The 14,461-nt window shown below is 34.3% G+C and overlaps 2 protein-coding genes across 7 annotated transcripts; one reads left to right on the top strand and one right to left on the bottom strand.

The window, feature by feature from the left end:
- Positions 1 to 130: 130 nt before the first annotated feature.
- LOC109002747 (RHOMBOID-like protein 9, chloroplastic) lies at positions 131 to 6,668 on the bottom strand. Of its 6 annotated transcripts, none has more exons than XM_035694266.1 (7): positions 4,022 to 5,537; positions 2,836 to 3,058; positions 2,524 to 2,689; positions 2,128 to 2,298; positions 1,457 to 1,611; positions 724 to 1,018; positions 131 to 301 (listed from the first exon to the last, which is right to left on the bottom strand). In XM_035694266.1, exons 1-6 carry the CDS (start codon positions 4,605 to 4,607, stop codon positions 769 to 771), a joined length of 1,551 nt encoding a protein of 516 aa, XP_035550159.1. In that variant the 5' UTR covers positions 4,608 to 5,537; the 3' UTR covers positions 131 to 301; positions 724 to 768. The 6 variants fall into 6 exon arrangements, with proteins under 6 accessions (XP_035550159.1, XP_035550172.1, XP_035550166.1 ...); XM_035694279.1 differs by lacking the exon at positions 131 to 301 and adding an exon at positions 6,541 to 6,668 and having other exon boundaries at positions 654 to 1,018; positions 4,022 to 4,562; XM_035694273.1 differs by lacking the exon at positions 131 to 301 and adding an exon at positions 6,515 to 6,608 and having other exon boundaries at positions 654 to 1,018; positions 4,022 to 4,562.
- A 6,201-nt stretch (positions 6,669 to 12,869) lies between these two features.
- LOC109002740 (sugar transport protein 9-like) lies at positions 12,870 to 13,596 on the top strand. The gene is made up of 2 exons (XM_018980608.2): positions 12,870 to 13,095; positions 13,210 to 13,596. The coding sequence occupies exons 1-2, from the start codon at positions 12,945 to 12,947 to the stop codon at positions 13,566 to 13,568; spliced, it is 510 nt and encodes a 169-aa protein (XP_018836153.2). The 5' UTR covers positions 12,870 to 12,944; the 3' UTR covers positions 13,569 to 13,596.
- Positions 13,597 to 14,461: the final 865 nt, after the last annotated feature.

The raw sequence follows: 14,461 nt of genomic DNA, 5'->3' as shown, positions 1-14,461 counted from the left end.
CATATCAAATAAAGGATATTGCATGGCTATTACAGTACTTAAGACATTACGAGTAGAGTTTTCCCTATATAAATTTGCTCAATAGAACAGTGAGCCAGCAGAAATAAGTGATACGGATGGGATTTCAAGCTATAAGAAAAGACACCTCGTGCATTGAGAATTTCACTGTTCCTCTTATTGTTTGCAATTTCTACATCCTTTGGCAAAGGGAGGAGAGGGAAAACGAAAACAGGAAAAAATATGTTGCATCCTATTGATCTAGATGTACATGTATTGTCTTGTTTCCCAGCTAAGACTGCCCCTATTAGTTGGAGGGGCGCCCAAGTGGGGCTGACCCCCTCCTGCTTGTAACGCATGGCTTAAAGCCATGCGTTACTTGTAACGCATGTAACGCATGGCTTTAAGCCATGCGTTACTGCTGTTACACTTGAATATTGAAGGCTGGCCTTTAAGGCCGGCCGTGCATAGGAGGACTATATATAGTCCTCCCCAATTATGTTTTTGGCACCATCTGAAAAATAGAAAAAGACTCTCTCTCTTTTTGTTCTCTCTTGATAAAATACTTAGGCTGTGGATTGATTAAGTGTTACTCTAGTTCTATACTACGTAGTACACTTTTGCCACTAAGAAGAAACGCTTGGAGTTTATCAATCTGGAAAAACTTGTGGAGCAATTCTTTAAATTGAGCTTGAGGTATTTTTCCGCTGTGCATTCTAACAGCCCCTTACACGCTACATGAATTTAGAACCACTACTAATATATTGCATCCTACTTCCACAGCCGTGCAAAGTTGTCAGATGCTAGAGCGTTTAGAGGAGGTTCGATAAAGAAAAGTAAAGAGCTCAGAACAACAATGAAGATAGTGAACAAAATAAGTGATTTACAAGGATCGGCATATCGTCTAACAAGTGTAATTCCCTCTTCTTGACCCGCTCTTGAAGATGCATCGTCTAGTTGAAGTGTTGGGCAAGTGAAAAAGCCATATGCTATACCAGTAAAAGCTGCTCCAAAATGTGTCCTGCAACATTTATTCACAACCAAATTCAATTTTCATAGCATTTCACTTTTATATTTTGTTCTTCTTTTAACTCTGACTACTAGACAGTGTAGACACCACAAAAATCTTTCACTGGATAGTATTTTCCCAAACTTGCCTTTGGATTACATACTTCTATAATCTCCATGCTAACCAAATTTCAAGATGATTATAGATGAATGAGATATAATAGACATGAAATTCGAAGCACATCTTTAACAGGAGAAACCATGTAATCCAGAAGTAAGATTCTCAAAAAATTAAAGCCTAAAAACATCCTCAATCCTTTGGTACAGCAGCAGTGGTGCTATTGGAGCTAGAGCTCATGGATGCAAATTTCTCCTCATCTACATTAAATAGCCTAAAAAATATGTTCTTCCAGTAATTTAGCTAATTAAGATCAAGAAGCAGAGACCTTACCAGTCATCAATTGGACCGAAATTACTTAATAATAAGCCAAGAGCTGTAATAATTATTGCCTTCCGAAAAATACCAACTGAAACATCTTTTGCGATCACATCTTTGTTTTGGAGCTGATAAATGAGCCAAGCTCCTATTATGGCAAAAACTGGTCCCTGCAAGTCGAATTGACTTAGTTAAATATATAAAGATGAAAAGACAATGATGAGAAAAGACACAGAAACTGATCTCAAGATAGGCAACCTTAAGGGGGATATACAAGTTATAGATTGTTGTTACATAAAGCAAATACTGAAGTAGATTGTGCAGGATTTTGACCCAGCTATACCACAGCAAAGCAAGAATACAAGTTTTGTTTTCCACAAACTTGAGCGGTTTTGTAATGATAAAGGCAATACATTTATTAGGTTTCTGAAGTACTAATTAATTTGAAATTTACTTAAGCAAGAACTAAATGGGTTTGGATATTTGACATGAAGCTAATTATAAGAAACAACGTCTGAGGTATTCAATTAATATCTCTGAATTGCACGGTCATCATACTAAGTTGAAATTTTGTTTATGTAATATCTGTGATATGAGTGATCTTTCATATGATCTACCATGAAGGAATAAAAGTAAAGCACTATGGAATTACTTAAAGAAAGGAAAAGAAGTTGTAATGCTCTTACTGTCCCACCAACAGTCAGCTCTGGTGTGTGAAGAAAGCTCGTCAAGTTGCCAGAAATTCCTCCGAGGATATAGATCAAGAAAAATGTAAACGAACCATAGACTCTGCAAACCTGAGGCCCAAAAGTAAGAAGTCCCCAACAACCAAGAGCCATGTGAAAAGCTCCAGAGTGCTGCGCATACAAAACATTTTGAGAGAGGGAGGAAGCGAAAAAATGATTTCATCCTTCAAAATGTGTTGATGGCCAACTCCATAATGTATCATGTCCTCAAATTGAGCAGGCAGACAAGTTTTTAAAGTAATGTTTAGAGTGATCATTTCAAGTGTGAAACAAAAAAAATGCTAGAAACTAGTAAGCTATAGAATGGAAACACGGACCCAATCATCAATCTTGTACCAGAAACATTGGTGTCACCAGCCTCCACCATTCTCCAACCAAGATCAAATCATTTATCTTTGCCCCATATAATAATGGGAGAGAAAGAAGCTCTAATTCAGAGTTCCTTATCGGACTTGCCATCTCAAACAGAAAAACTGCAATGTTTATAGAAACCAACCCACCTCTGCATCCAAACAAAGAGTAAAGAAGCATTAGAGAATTTTAATACTTATAGACATGATGAAATACAGAACATGAAATGAAAAGTAACAACTAGAAAAATTCATAGTGTCAAACGTAAAACTTCATTACAGCAGATCAGGATTTTACATTAAGTAGAGATTGGATGTTTCATCATCCTGTCGTATGTCTTGTGAACTTTCTGGACCGCTACTACCATATCTAGTTCTTACTCCCCTGTAACTCTTCAGTTCCTCCTCATTGTCTGTTTTGGAATTATCACTGATAGAGAAGGGTTTTCTTACTTGATTGCCTTTGGCAGTATGCTCAACAAGAGTGCTAAATGAATCATGATAATTTTCTGATTTTTCATCTGAAGGAAAGACAAAGCGTACAAGATCAATTTTCCTGCTAGATATAACTAGTCACAAGATACTTATATGATGGAAAGAATTAAGCATTGACAACTAGATAGATGAAGAAGCATTGTGGTTGATTCTAATCCTAGTATTATAATCACTCATCGTAAGTCTCCCTTATATTGCTTCAAAATGCCATAAGTTTTTCAATTCTTTCGTAGCTGGTGTATCAAAAATCCATCATTTGTGATAAAATCAGTAGGGTAAGAAAAAAACTGGCCAATTTAAGAAATTCTCTGATATACATCAAAATATCAAACGAAGTTAGGCCGTATGAAAAGGCTTGTTGGCGTAGATCCCAAATATATCCTAAAAGATTGCTGGCACTTTGCATACACGGATGTTATCAAATAGCATGCCGGGATGTAGGCAGAAGTGCACTTTGACTTGGCCAATGTGGGACTTAGCCAACAAAATTCATCTAGTACACAACCAATGTGGGACTTACACAACAAAGCTGAAGATAAGGTTTTATATTAAAGTGAGAAAATTGACGAGCGACACAGGTGTTTTAGCAACAAATTACTCATAAAAAGGTCAACATTGAAAATTAGGCTTTTAGAAGTCCTAGTTTTGAGTAACATCCAAAGAGAGTAGATTTGAGGTGCAATGATGGTAATAGTTTTGCATCTTGTCAATTTTCACTTTTTCTTCTATTTTTCCAATCATGCAACACAACGCATGTAGAAGATTAATATAAGTCCAAAGGGGTGTTGAAAATGATAGTGGAAATGTTACGACACTTATACATATCTACTAAAACTGCTTAGCCACTTTTTCAATATCGCAGAAGATTTATGGGTCACAAAGACCGGTAGTTTCTAGTTCACAATGCTAAACTGATGGACAAGCATAGGTCCATGAAACCACTTTACTCACCAAAAAGGAAGGGAAAGTTCAGGATGCTTATAAATTACCTTTATTAAGTTTTCCCAGATAGTCATCGAGAGAACTCAACCCCGTCTTTGATCCAATATGACCATCTCCATTATATATCTGCCTTGTCTTGTCTAAAGTAACTGAAGGAGATGGTTTTGCATCATCTTGGAGTTTTCCAAAATAAGAATCTAATGATCTCAGCTGCTTCTCATTGTTAACTGATTCTGATGCATAACGAACAATGTTAAGCTTTTCTTGACGTGAATCATTGCCTGAAATGAATCTTAGATGGCTTTCTGTAAGATGTGCCATCTGAAGGACAGCTACTTCAGTCATGCTCCTGAAAAGTGTAGAAGTACTTCCATTAAAAGGCAACTGTCTAGATTTATTCGCTTTTCTTGTATTGGTTCTCGTCATGGTATCGATAGTAAGATATGAGATGTGACGTCTCTTGCATATTTCACTTGAAAGTGAAGCAAAGGACCTAGGACCATCTGCCAACGCCATACATCCATACATGAAGCGTCTTTGGTCTTTATAGGTCATTTTGGAGCACATCGGAACCACAGCCATGCAAACCTGAAAGAAGAATAGAACAGAGGAGGGAGGGTCAGCAATATCCATCTATAAAAAGGTTTCAACGTACCTAAAATTGCATTCGATTTCACGACAATATCATAGATCTGAAAATATGAGCACAAAGGAAATGTAGACTCTTTAAGATGCTGACTTTGTTTTTGTCTTTTATTATTTCCCACTGCCTGGAAATAATCTTTTCTGATCACAATATATACTACTTTTGTTCTCTAGGTGTTGAACCAGTGGAAAAGTACTTCAACTAGAAGAGAACAAGAAATATAGTTTTAAGCATTCATTCATTGCTGCGGGAAGGTCGGGTGAGTATCCAACATTAATGAAATATTATCCTACTAGGCTGAGGCCATAGATTGAGGTTCTAAAGAAGCATCTCAGTCCCATTAGATGGCTCTATGTGATAGACCCATCTGGCATACTCTTCCTGGTTCATGGAACTTAATTTCTAGTGATGGCTGCCTATCCCCACCCCATCTAGTTAATAAGCACTTGAGTTTCTATAGTTGAATTAACTAAATTACAGCACACACGTGGAATGGCCAGAAAATAGAGCATAAAACTATAACATTTTTGTCTCTGATAAGATACCTTTCAGCTTATTATCCTCCATAAAACCATAAAGAACACCTCTCCTAGTTCAAGATAAATCCAACCGGATGAACTAGCTGGCTACATCACATCTGTACAGGCATTTTAAATTGACTATCCTCGATATCATACAAAGCAAAACTTCAATTGAAAAAAATATACCCAGTTTTGTGAAACCACTATAAAAAAACACAAGAAAAACCTTGAACGTGAACACTAATCTAAAGAACCAGTATGTTTCAAGAATACATATTAAGCAAATGCAACTCCCTTTGGCTTGGCCCACTAAAAACGTGGAATTTAGGAAGAAACGGTCATGTGGGTGGTCACGCGATAGACTGATGGTAGAAGATGGAAATCTTTCCCCCACCCCACCCTCCCCAAAGGGACAAGCCAGGATTGGATACTTTTAAATCTGAAATAAATAGTTGAATTAAGATTTTTTAGGAATATCTTTAACGAAGTGATAAAAATACATATAAATTAAAAAGAAAACAGATAAATTTCAATTTTCTATTTTCTCATGAATACTGATAATTTTACATCTAAATTTTTCATATATTGCAATTAAAAGGTGAGGTTGAATTATATAAACGATCTACATAGAAATTACAAGAAATATGTAATATATATATATATATATATATATATATATAAAAACTATAAACTAAGTTTTTTATTTCACTTAATAATCATCATGTATTGCATTAACATATATTTAAAAAAAAAAAAAAGCAGCACAATTACATGTTGCATAACTAGCTATAAGTGATCGTGGGGATTTTTATTAAATATGTTTCACCAAATAATTATAATCTTTAAAAAATAAATAATCTAACGTAAATATTATATTTTAATTTAATTTCTTGAAAAAATATAAAAATATTAAAAAAGATTAGGTACCATGATTTTTTTCTCAGAGGCTTGGGTGGCCATGGCCACCTCGTCCCCTTGGCCTCCTCACTGGTCCCCAAAAGAAAAAAGAGAAGTAGAAGAAGGATAACATATCATCAAACATATTATCTTCATCATTTGACGGCCAAGGAGGTGTAGGAAAAGGGAAAATGTCGAAAAGTTTAAATCTTGGTTCCTCCATATATAGAGGTCCTCGAGAAAACAAAACAATTACTCTTAACTAAAACAGACTTGCACGGAGTCGGTGTTTTTCAAAATCAATAAACGATCGAAGACAACGCAAACACACAGAAGATCCGTTTCTATCCTTCCCATTAACTTTCTAAGACGATAGTTATATAGCTGAGTTTACAAAAACAGAAAGCTAGAAAAGGAAAACCAGAAAGATGAAGTTACGAATGCCATGAAGATCAGAAAGGTAGGCAGTTTATTACCGGAAGAGAAGACAAATTACACTTACTACTTCCCAGAAAATTGCAGAAGTTGTCTGGTAAGGTACTAGTACCTGGGTACTTTCATAGTCCCAATATTCCTGAAACTTGGGGTTTAAAAGAACTCCCACAGCTGCTGAAATCCAAATATTCCCGCCTTATCTCTGTTGGCCCAATTAGATATCGCCACGCCTGTCGGAAACTACCGATTAGGATTTGCATGGACCCACTGGTTCTTTCAAGAGTTGTCGCGATCTGAGAAGGACCTTGAAGAGATTTGAATCCAGTCTCGCAATAGCTATCACGTGGGATGTTTTGGCCCATCCTGAAACCTAATGAATTGGTTACCTGACATGCAAGCGGATAAATAATAATGACCTGAGCTTTTGATTTTCCAAAATAATAAACGAAAAAAAATTGAGCAACTCCAGCAGCAGATACTGCCAGAAGAGCTGCATGCGTATGTTTCTTCTCCGAGAAAAACTTCCAACCGGTCTGACTATTTTTCTTCAAATAACAGCCATCCAACGAAAGAATGACCCACATACCAACCTTCACGAGAACATAAAAACACCCCACTTGAAATCCTCCTCCCCCCTCTCGAGGTGAATCCCCCTCACCCGTGGACTCTTCCTCTCTCGAAACTTTACAATTGTTGAGTTTAAATAAAAAATGGAAGAGAGATATATGTATATCAAAAATTATATATATATATATATATATATATATTTATATATATAAAGCTGAAAGTTCCTGTGTGCTAGCTACTTGGTGGGTACAGGACTCGTAAAGCTCATCTATGGCCGAACTGTCACTTTCAAGTCATATTTTAATTTCAAAAATTGGGACCGGATAGACTTTTTTGGCATATGCGTCCTTTCAAAAGAAAGGAAAAAAAATCTTATTTCCTAATTGGTAGTGATTGCTATGGCTAAATCTCCGACGGTGATAAACAACTCTCAACCGGCAGAACTTGGTGGCTAAATCAATGTTGTGGACTCCTGCAACGATGGACCTTGGTGGGCAACGGAACTAGGTGTGGCAACTCCGTTGTGCAGCTGTGGTGGCGACCGAATGTCACAGTCTAAGAACAAAGTACATGGGCCATTGCCAGATAATTTCATTAGGAATTTCCTTCCTTTTAATTCAGCATTTTATTTAGACTATGGTATAGTAAGTGGGCTTTGACCCATAATTTTATTTTATTTATATGCAATTAGTTTTGTAGCTCAAGCCCATATAGGGGTCATTCTGCTTATGTATGAGCTCGAGGGTTGATCATCCGAAGCTTAATACAACATATTTTTCAATTTCTCTCTTCTTCTCTCGGAGTTAAGGTCAACTTCGAATCTGATTAATTTTCTTATATTTTCCTATATTTTCTATTCATCCAAACATTAACCATCGGGTGTGTTATAAATTGATATCAGAGAAACACCGATCTTTATGCTATCATGGAAGAAATTCTTGTATCTCTTAATAAAATCAAAGATTCAATGGAACGAATTCAAGAAAATCTCAAAATTATCCATCAACATGTGGAAGAAAAACATGCAGCATCATGGAGCAACAACTTCGTGAGTTGCAGGAAGAAGAAGAACATGTAGCGAAGGTGGAAGAAAAAAAGGAAATAGCAGCAACGGATTGCTTGTCCAATTTCCTCTTCGACAAAGGCCGTCTCTCTCAGATCCCCATTTTTTCTTTGCCATTGTAGATTTATTCTCCTAGATTGGCTTCGGCTCAACTTTGAGGGCAATCGAAATTTTCCTTTCTCAGGAAATAAATGCCAATAGAGACTCGACACAAAGAGAGGGTGCGTGTCAGTTCAACTGCTAGGAACGATTCCCTTAGCATCAGATGGAAGTTTGACCCTGGTGGTCTCCGCTTCTCACCCTCCCTCACATTTCTTCTTCTCTAACTTCTCTGTTTGTCTCCGTCACTTTGAATCAAAAATTCAAAAACTGATCTCTGTCACAATTCTTCTCTCATTTGTTCCTTCTCTGCCTCTGGCTCTCCAATCAGAAGCAACCCTCTAGCACTGGGAGTTCTCTACTTCAGGAGGACCTACAAACAGCGGTACCCGTCAGCTCATCGAGTCCTCGTCTTGCTCGACAACCTCGCCAAGGTCTTTATAACTGGTAGTAGCAGCAGTAACGATCGATAAATTCCCTTCCGCTCGGTAATCCCCATAGTCAACAAGCTGCATGACATCTTCCCGAAGCTCGGGAACTAGAGATACCTGGACATCTTGTGATCTCGTACTCAAGGGCACAATAATCAAAGGAAGGATCGTGTGGAAAGTGTGGTTTGTTGATGGTCAAACTGCTGGGTATACGGAAAAGTTGATCAATGATTATTCCACTTTGACATATGCTCTTGTGACAAGAGCTCATTGGCCTATTTTTTCCTTCAATTTATAATAATAACTCATTGGCCCTTTAATAGAGGAAGTGGAAGAGGACTTAAGGGAATCGGTGAAGATGCTTGGCGTGTTAAGGTTGCTGCTGGTGCACCACGTGGAATCGCATATCTCCATGAGGATTGTCATCCTCGAATTATTCACAGGAATATCAAGTCATCTAATATTGTTTTAGATAACAACTTTCAAGCTTGGGTTTCAGACTTTGGGCTTACCAAATTAGCTATTGATGTAGACACACACACAAGCACCTGTGTCATGGGAACTTTTGGATACATGGCTCCAGAATACGCAACAAGTGGCAAATTAACTTAAAAGTCTGGTGTTTATTCCTTTCGGGTTGTGCTTTTGGAGCTGATTATAGGTTGCAAGCATGTGGATAACACTCAGCCATTGGGTGAGGATAGCCTTGTTGAATGGGCCCGCCCATTGCTTTCTCAAGCACTTGAAGATGGTGACTTTGGAGGGTTGGTGGATCCAAGGCTGGAAAAGAACAATGTTGGAGATTAAGTTTTGGATGATTAAGGCAGTAGTAGCTTGTGAGCGTTATTCAGTTACGAGAAGGCCAAGAATGAGTTTGGTGGTGAGAGCTTTAGAGTCTTTGGATGAACTTTCAAATGCCACCAATGGAATGAAACTTGGCCAAAGTTAACAATTTGATCTTGCGGAACAATATGCACAAATTATGATGTTTCAAAGGATGGCATTTGGTAGTGAAGAATACAATGTTGAGCTTCCATTTTATCCAATCGGCTTAGAGGTTATGGGAGAATTGGTGGAATGTGGTGTATCATTCGTGGTTGTGTTCCCGAGAGGATCTTGGTGTATGTAGCAACACTCATTGATGGTGTTGTTATTATGAAACATGGAGTTGCTGCTGGTAAAAAAAAATAAAAAATCTTGTTTTTGACCCTGGTGATGGGACAATTGTGGGCAAGCATACTCGCACTTTGTGGACAAGGTGAGGATGGTTTGTCAGTACATGGGTCATGGGCCAAATAATTTCATTAGCAATTTTATTCATTTTAATTCAGACTATAATGTAGTCAGTGGGCTTGGACCCATAGTTTTATTTTCTTTTTATGCAATTAGTTTTAGCCCAGGCTCATGTAGGAGTCATCCTACTTATGTACTAGCCAATGGCTCCAGAGTTGATCATCCAAAGCTTAATACAACATATTTCTCAATTTCTCTATTCTTCTCTTGATTGTAAGATCAACCTTGAATCTGACTAATTTTCTTGGACTTTCATACCTTTTTCTATTCACCCAAACACCAACTATTGGGTGTGTTACACGAAACTAGTCTGGCACTAGCGACAGTGTCCAAACTTGATAGATGGTAAATGACTGTTGGGTTACAGAACGATGAACAAAAACACTAATAAAATCTAGGAATTATCGGGTGTAATAGTCTTACGTTCATTTGTGTAAAGTTGCTGACATGACAGCCTTTTATTGGAGGTCGTTAAAGTCTACATAACAAATCAACCACTCTGAAACGGAATTGTTCTTTTCCTCTCGGCGCTATACGTATCCATTATGTATAATGTTTATAATAAAGAGTACGTATCCATTATCTATAATGATTATCATGGTCAATGCCGACAATGGATTTTCTAGTAAGCTTTTGATTTCCAAGCAAGTTGGAGAGGCCTCCAAGTGGGGTTAAAATCACAATGAGAAATGATATTTATAATTATAAAGTGCGTAAGCGTTGAATAATTTCTTTAAAAAAAATGAGTAAATATGATATTTATACGAAAAAATAATAATTTTTTAATAATAAATCACATTTTTTTTAAAATGATTGTGCGGCGTTTATGCACTTTACTAGTATATCTAGCATTACTCATAAGAAGTTTTAAGTTTGAATATAAAAAAATTAAAATAAAAGTATTTGACATGTCAATTGATCTTAAAGCTTTTTCAACAAATAAAGATGATTAATTGTAACATTCATTCTTAATATGGACCAATAAATAATTTATAAGAAAGTCGTCATTTATTTTGTTTCGAAACCTTATATTGACAATATTAAAACTTGAAAAAGTTCATTTTATTTTTATTTCGAAACATAATCTTAACAATGTTTATAATTTGAAGTTTTTGACTTATCAATATTATTTAACTTCAATTTTCAAAATAAAATGTAAAGAAAATGACTCATGAAAAATCATATTATGATATTCAAAACTAATTTATACGCATGGCATAATAAATCAAATTAACAAATTTGAGTTTACTTAATGAATCAATGAGTATATATATGATGCATGGAGAATAATTAGAAAAATGCACATCTAATATTATATATTTTTTTTTATTTTTATTTTAAATCAAATTAATAAAAAATGTCAGAATTTTGGGGTGGTTTGGCCCCCTTCTAGATTCGTCCCTGCTTTCAAGATAATCAACAAGCGGCACCAATATGGATAACGACTCTTATATCGTATGTATGGATTAGTGCATTTGGTGGAAGAGAAATTATAGAAGTTTGAGAGAATAATAGATAAGTTTAAAGTCTTTTTTTTTTTTTTTGAAAAAAAAAACTTGCATGTTCTTATAGGAGGGGGTTATTGATTTTAATAAGAGCGGTGATACTCTACTGCTCATAGTGCACTGTTTAACTTTACCAGTTTACTGCTAGTTCAAAATTCTCATTTTATTTTTTTTCAAATTTTTTATTCAAATTTTTTTTATCTTTTTAAAAAAATGTTTAAAAATATAAACAAATATTTCAATATACTAATAATTACTTTCTTAAATATTAAGTAAACAAAAAAATTAAAATACATAAAATGTCAAAATGAGGCTACAAATAAAATGAGCAAAGTAGCATTTCCTTTTTAATAGACTTTCCATGTACTTGACTATGTCTTTTCTTGTAAATAAACTTCTTGATTGTCTATGTAAAAAAGGAGTAAGGGCAGAAAGAGAAAGTTCAATGTGGGGGCCAAATCGCAAAGACATTATCAGGAAGGCAATTAGTAATTATTTTTTAGAGTAATACTATATATTATATAGATATCATACACTTTATTTAAAAAATTAGATTATATTATTAAAAATTAATTTTTTTATGCTAGCTACAGATTTATATATATTTTTTAAAAGAGAGCGCATGACTGCACACCTTGAGATTTACATAAAAAAATATTTTTTTTAACTAATGGCTTATATCTTTTTCAAAGAGAATGTACAAAATTAGACTCATATTAAAAAATAATTTATTAACAGTAAATCGCACTTTTTTTTTTCATAAAATTTTCCTTAAAAAGCCCTCGAAGATTTATTTATTATTGTAAAATTTTTCGAGCTGAATCTCCCAACCATACAAGTGGTTCGGTTCCTAGTCAATAGTACGAGTTTGAAATTTGAATATGATTCCAAAGCTATTGAGATAGAGAAACGATTCAACTACGACTCTACTGATCTTTCTGTATGACTAGGCATATTTTGTTTCTGAAATGAGAATTAAAATTAAAAAATTAAAAAATATATTATTAGAAAATATTTTTTTAATATTATTTTTATTTTAAAATTTAAAAAAATTAAATTATTTATTTTATTTTGTGTAAATATTTAAAAAAATTATAATAATGAGATGAGAGGATTTTAAAATTTTAAATTTTAATCTTGAAAACAAATAAGGTACGGATTTGTTTGTTATTTAAATTTATCTCAACTCATCGTTATAAATTTTTTAAATTTTAACATAAAATATAATAAATAATTTAATTTTTTTAAATTTTAAAATAATAATAATAAAAAATAATATTTTTATCAATTCAACGTTATAACGCAGTCAAAGTCTAAATTTTCAAATAGAGCCTTGTTGATCGGCACGTACGTTCGCCTCTATAAATACATACAAACCAATCCTTTTAGACTCATCAGTCTCTCTATATCTTCTGCATTTCTTCTTTGTTTTCTGCGTTCATTATTATCGCTCTCGTGCGTTGTTCTTCCTCTTCATCTTTCTGGTGCTTCGTAGTAGCTAGTGTTGTTTGCAATGGCTGGAGGTGGGTTCGATCAACGAAATATTAATGGTAATACTCTTAGTGACTATCTCGGGAAAATCACTTTCTATCATGTTCGGGTAACTTGCCTTGTCGCCTCCTTGGCCTGCTGGATTTTTGAATACGACCTAATTGGCATCTCAGGTAATGCACTCACCGATATAATTAATTCATTCGTTTTAATTAATGCTAATTGCGTTTGTATTTCATGTTTTGGATGACTTTTTTGTTTTGTTTTTGTTGTACGTACGCACGTAGATGCTGTGGCTTCATTGCCTCTCTTCTTGAAAAAGCACTTTCCATCGTTCGATCTAACGGATGAGTCGGCTCTGTTTATTTTTCGTCTATTCCTGGCGGTGCGTGAGCTTCTGGGATTTTCCGGTATATTGTGGGTGGCCAAGAAGTTGGGAGGGGAAATACCATATTACGCCCTCATAGGCAATTTTGTCTACGAGGCTGCATCTATTTTTAATTTTGTTGTCGCTAATTCCAATGTGTTTATGCGTCTCATTGGTCGGGTTTGTTGGGCTATTGGCATGGGTGTAAGGATACACACAAATATTTATTTACCATTCGCCAGTGACCGCCCTCTTTCGAGTCTATATGCTTCTATGTAAAAGTTGTAGCTACGGTTTTTATATTGAGTTGAGGTGGAAGTTGAATAAAATATTATTTTTTTATATTATTTTTATTTTAAAATTTAAAAAAATTAAATTATTTATTATATTTTGTATGAAAATTTAAAAAAATTATAATAATGAAATGAGATAAAACACTTTTACTATCAAAATATAGCTATTTTAAATATTTTTATTTTTGTGTGAAATAATGTTATTATATTGGTTGGTTAATGTAAAATGAGTTATATGATAATTATATGAATCTACTTTATGCTATGTTTGTATCTCTCCTTGATGTTTATCGAAAAATTATATAAAAGAAAAATTATAATCCTTATATTCAATGTCTAGTTTACTAGACTACTCATGTTTGTAAGACTTGTATTTATATATTGTAAGTTGTATTTTATATATTGTGACGAAGGAAAAAAAAAAGGCATTTTAGTCTTTATCCTTGTCCATGTTAGAAGATGTTAGAAATAAAGATAAAATCCAATCAAATTTAAATCAAGATTTGATTTGATTATAGAGAAAAGATATTTACAATTGTGAATTGTGTAACTACCGCGTAATCACTTTGAAAAAAGTGAATAAAACATGAGACTCATATGAAAAAAATTAATTTTTTAATAGTAGACTCAACTTTTTTTCGAAATGATTACGCGGCATTTATGTACTTCACGGTTGTATGTAGAATTCCTCATCAAACTATTTGGATTTTATAATTATCTAGAGAATTCTTTTATCTCGTGGCTTTGTAATTTTCTTATAATGTCTAATTTATATTTTGTATTTAAGTCATCAAAAATAATAAAAATGTAGCCATCAAAATCTAATATCTTCTTCGTTTTTCTTTCTTGTTTAGTTTCTACTCATATTTTAATTTATAG

This window comes from Juglans regia, chromosome 1 (assembly GCF_001411555.2).
Source record: "Juglans regia cultivar Chandler chromosome 1, Walnut 2.0, whole genome shotgun sequence".
Taxonomy (NCBI): Eukaryota; Viridiplantae; Streptophyta; class Magnoliopsida; order Fagales; family Juglandaceae; genus Juglans; species Juglans regia.
Note: the sequence above shows the minus strand (reverse complement) of the source record. Positions and strands in the feature narration are given on the sequence as shown.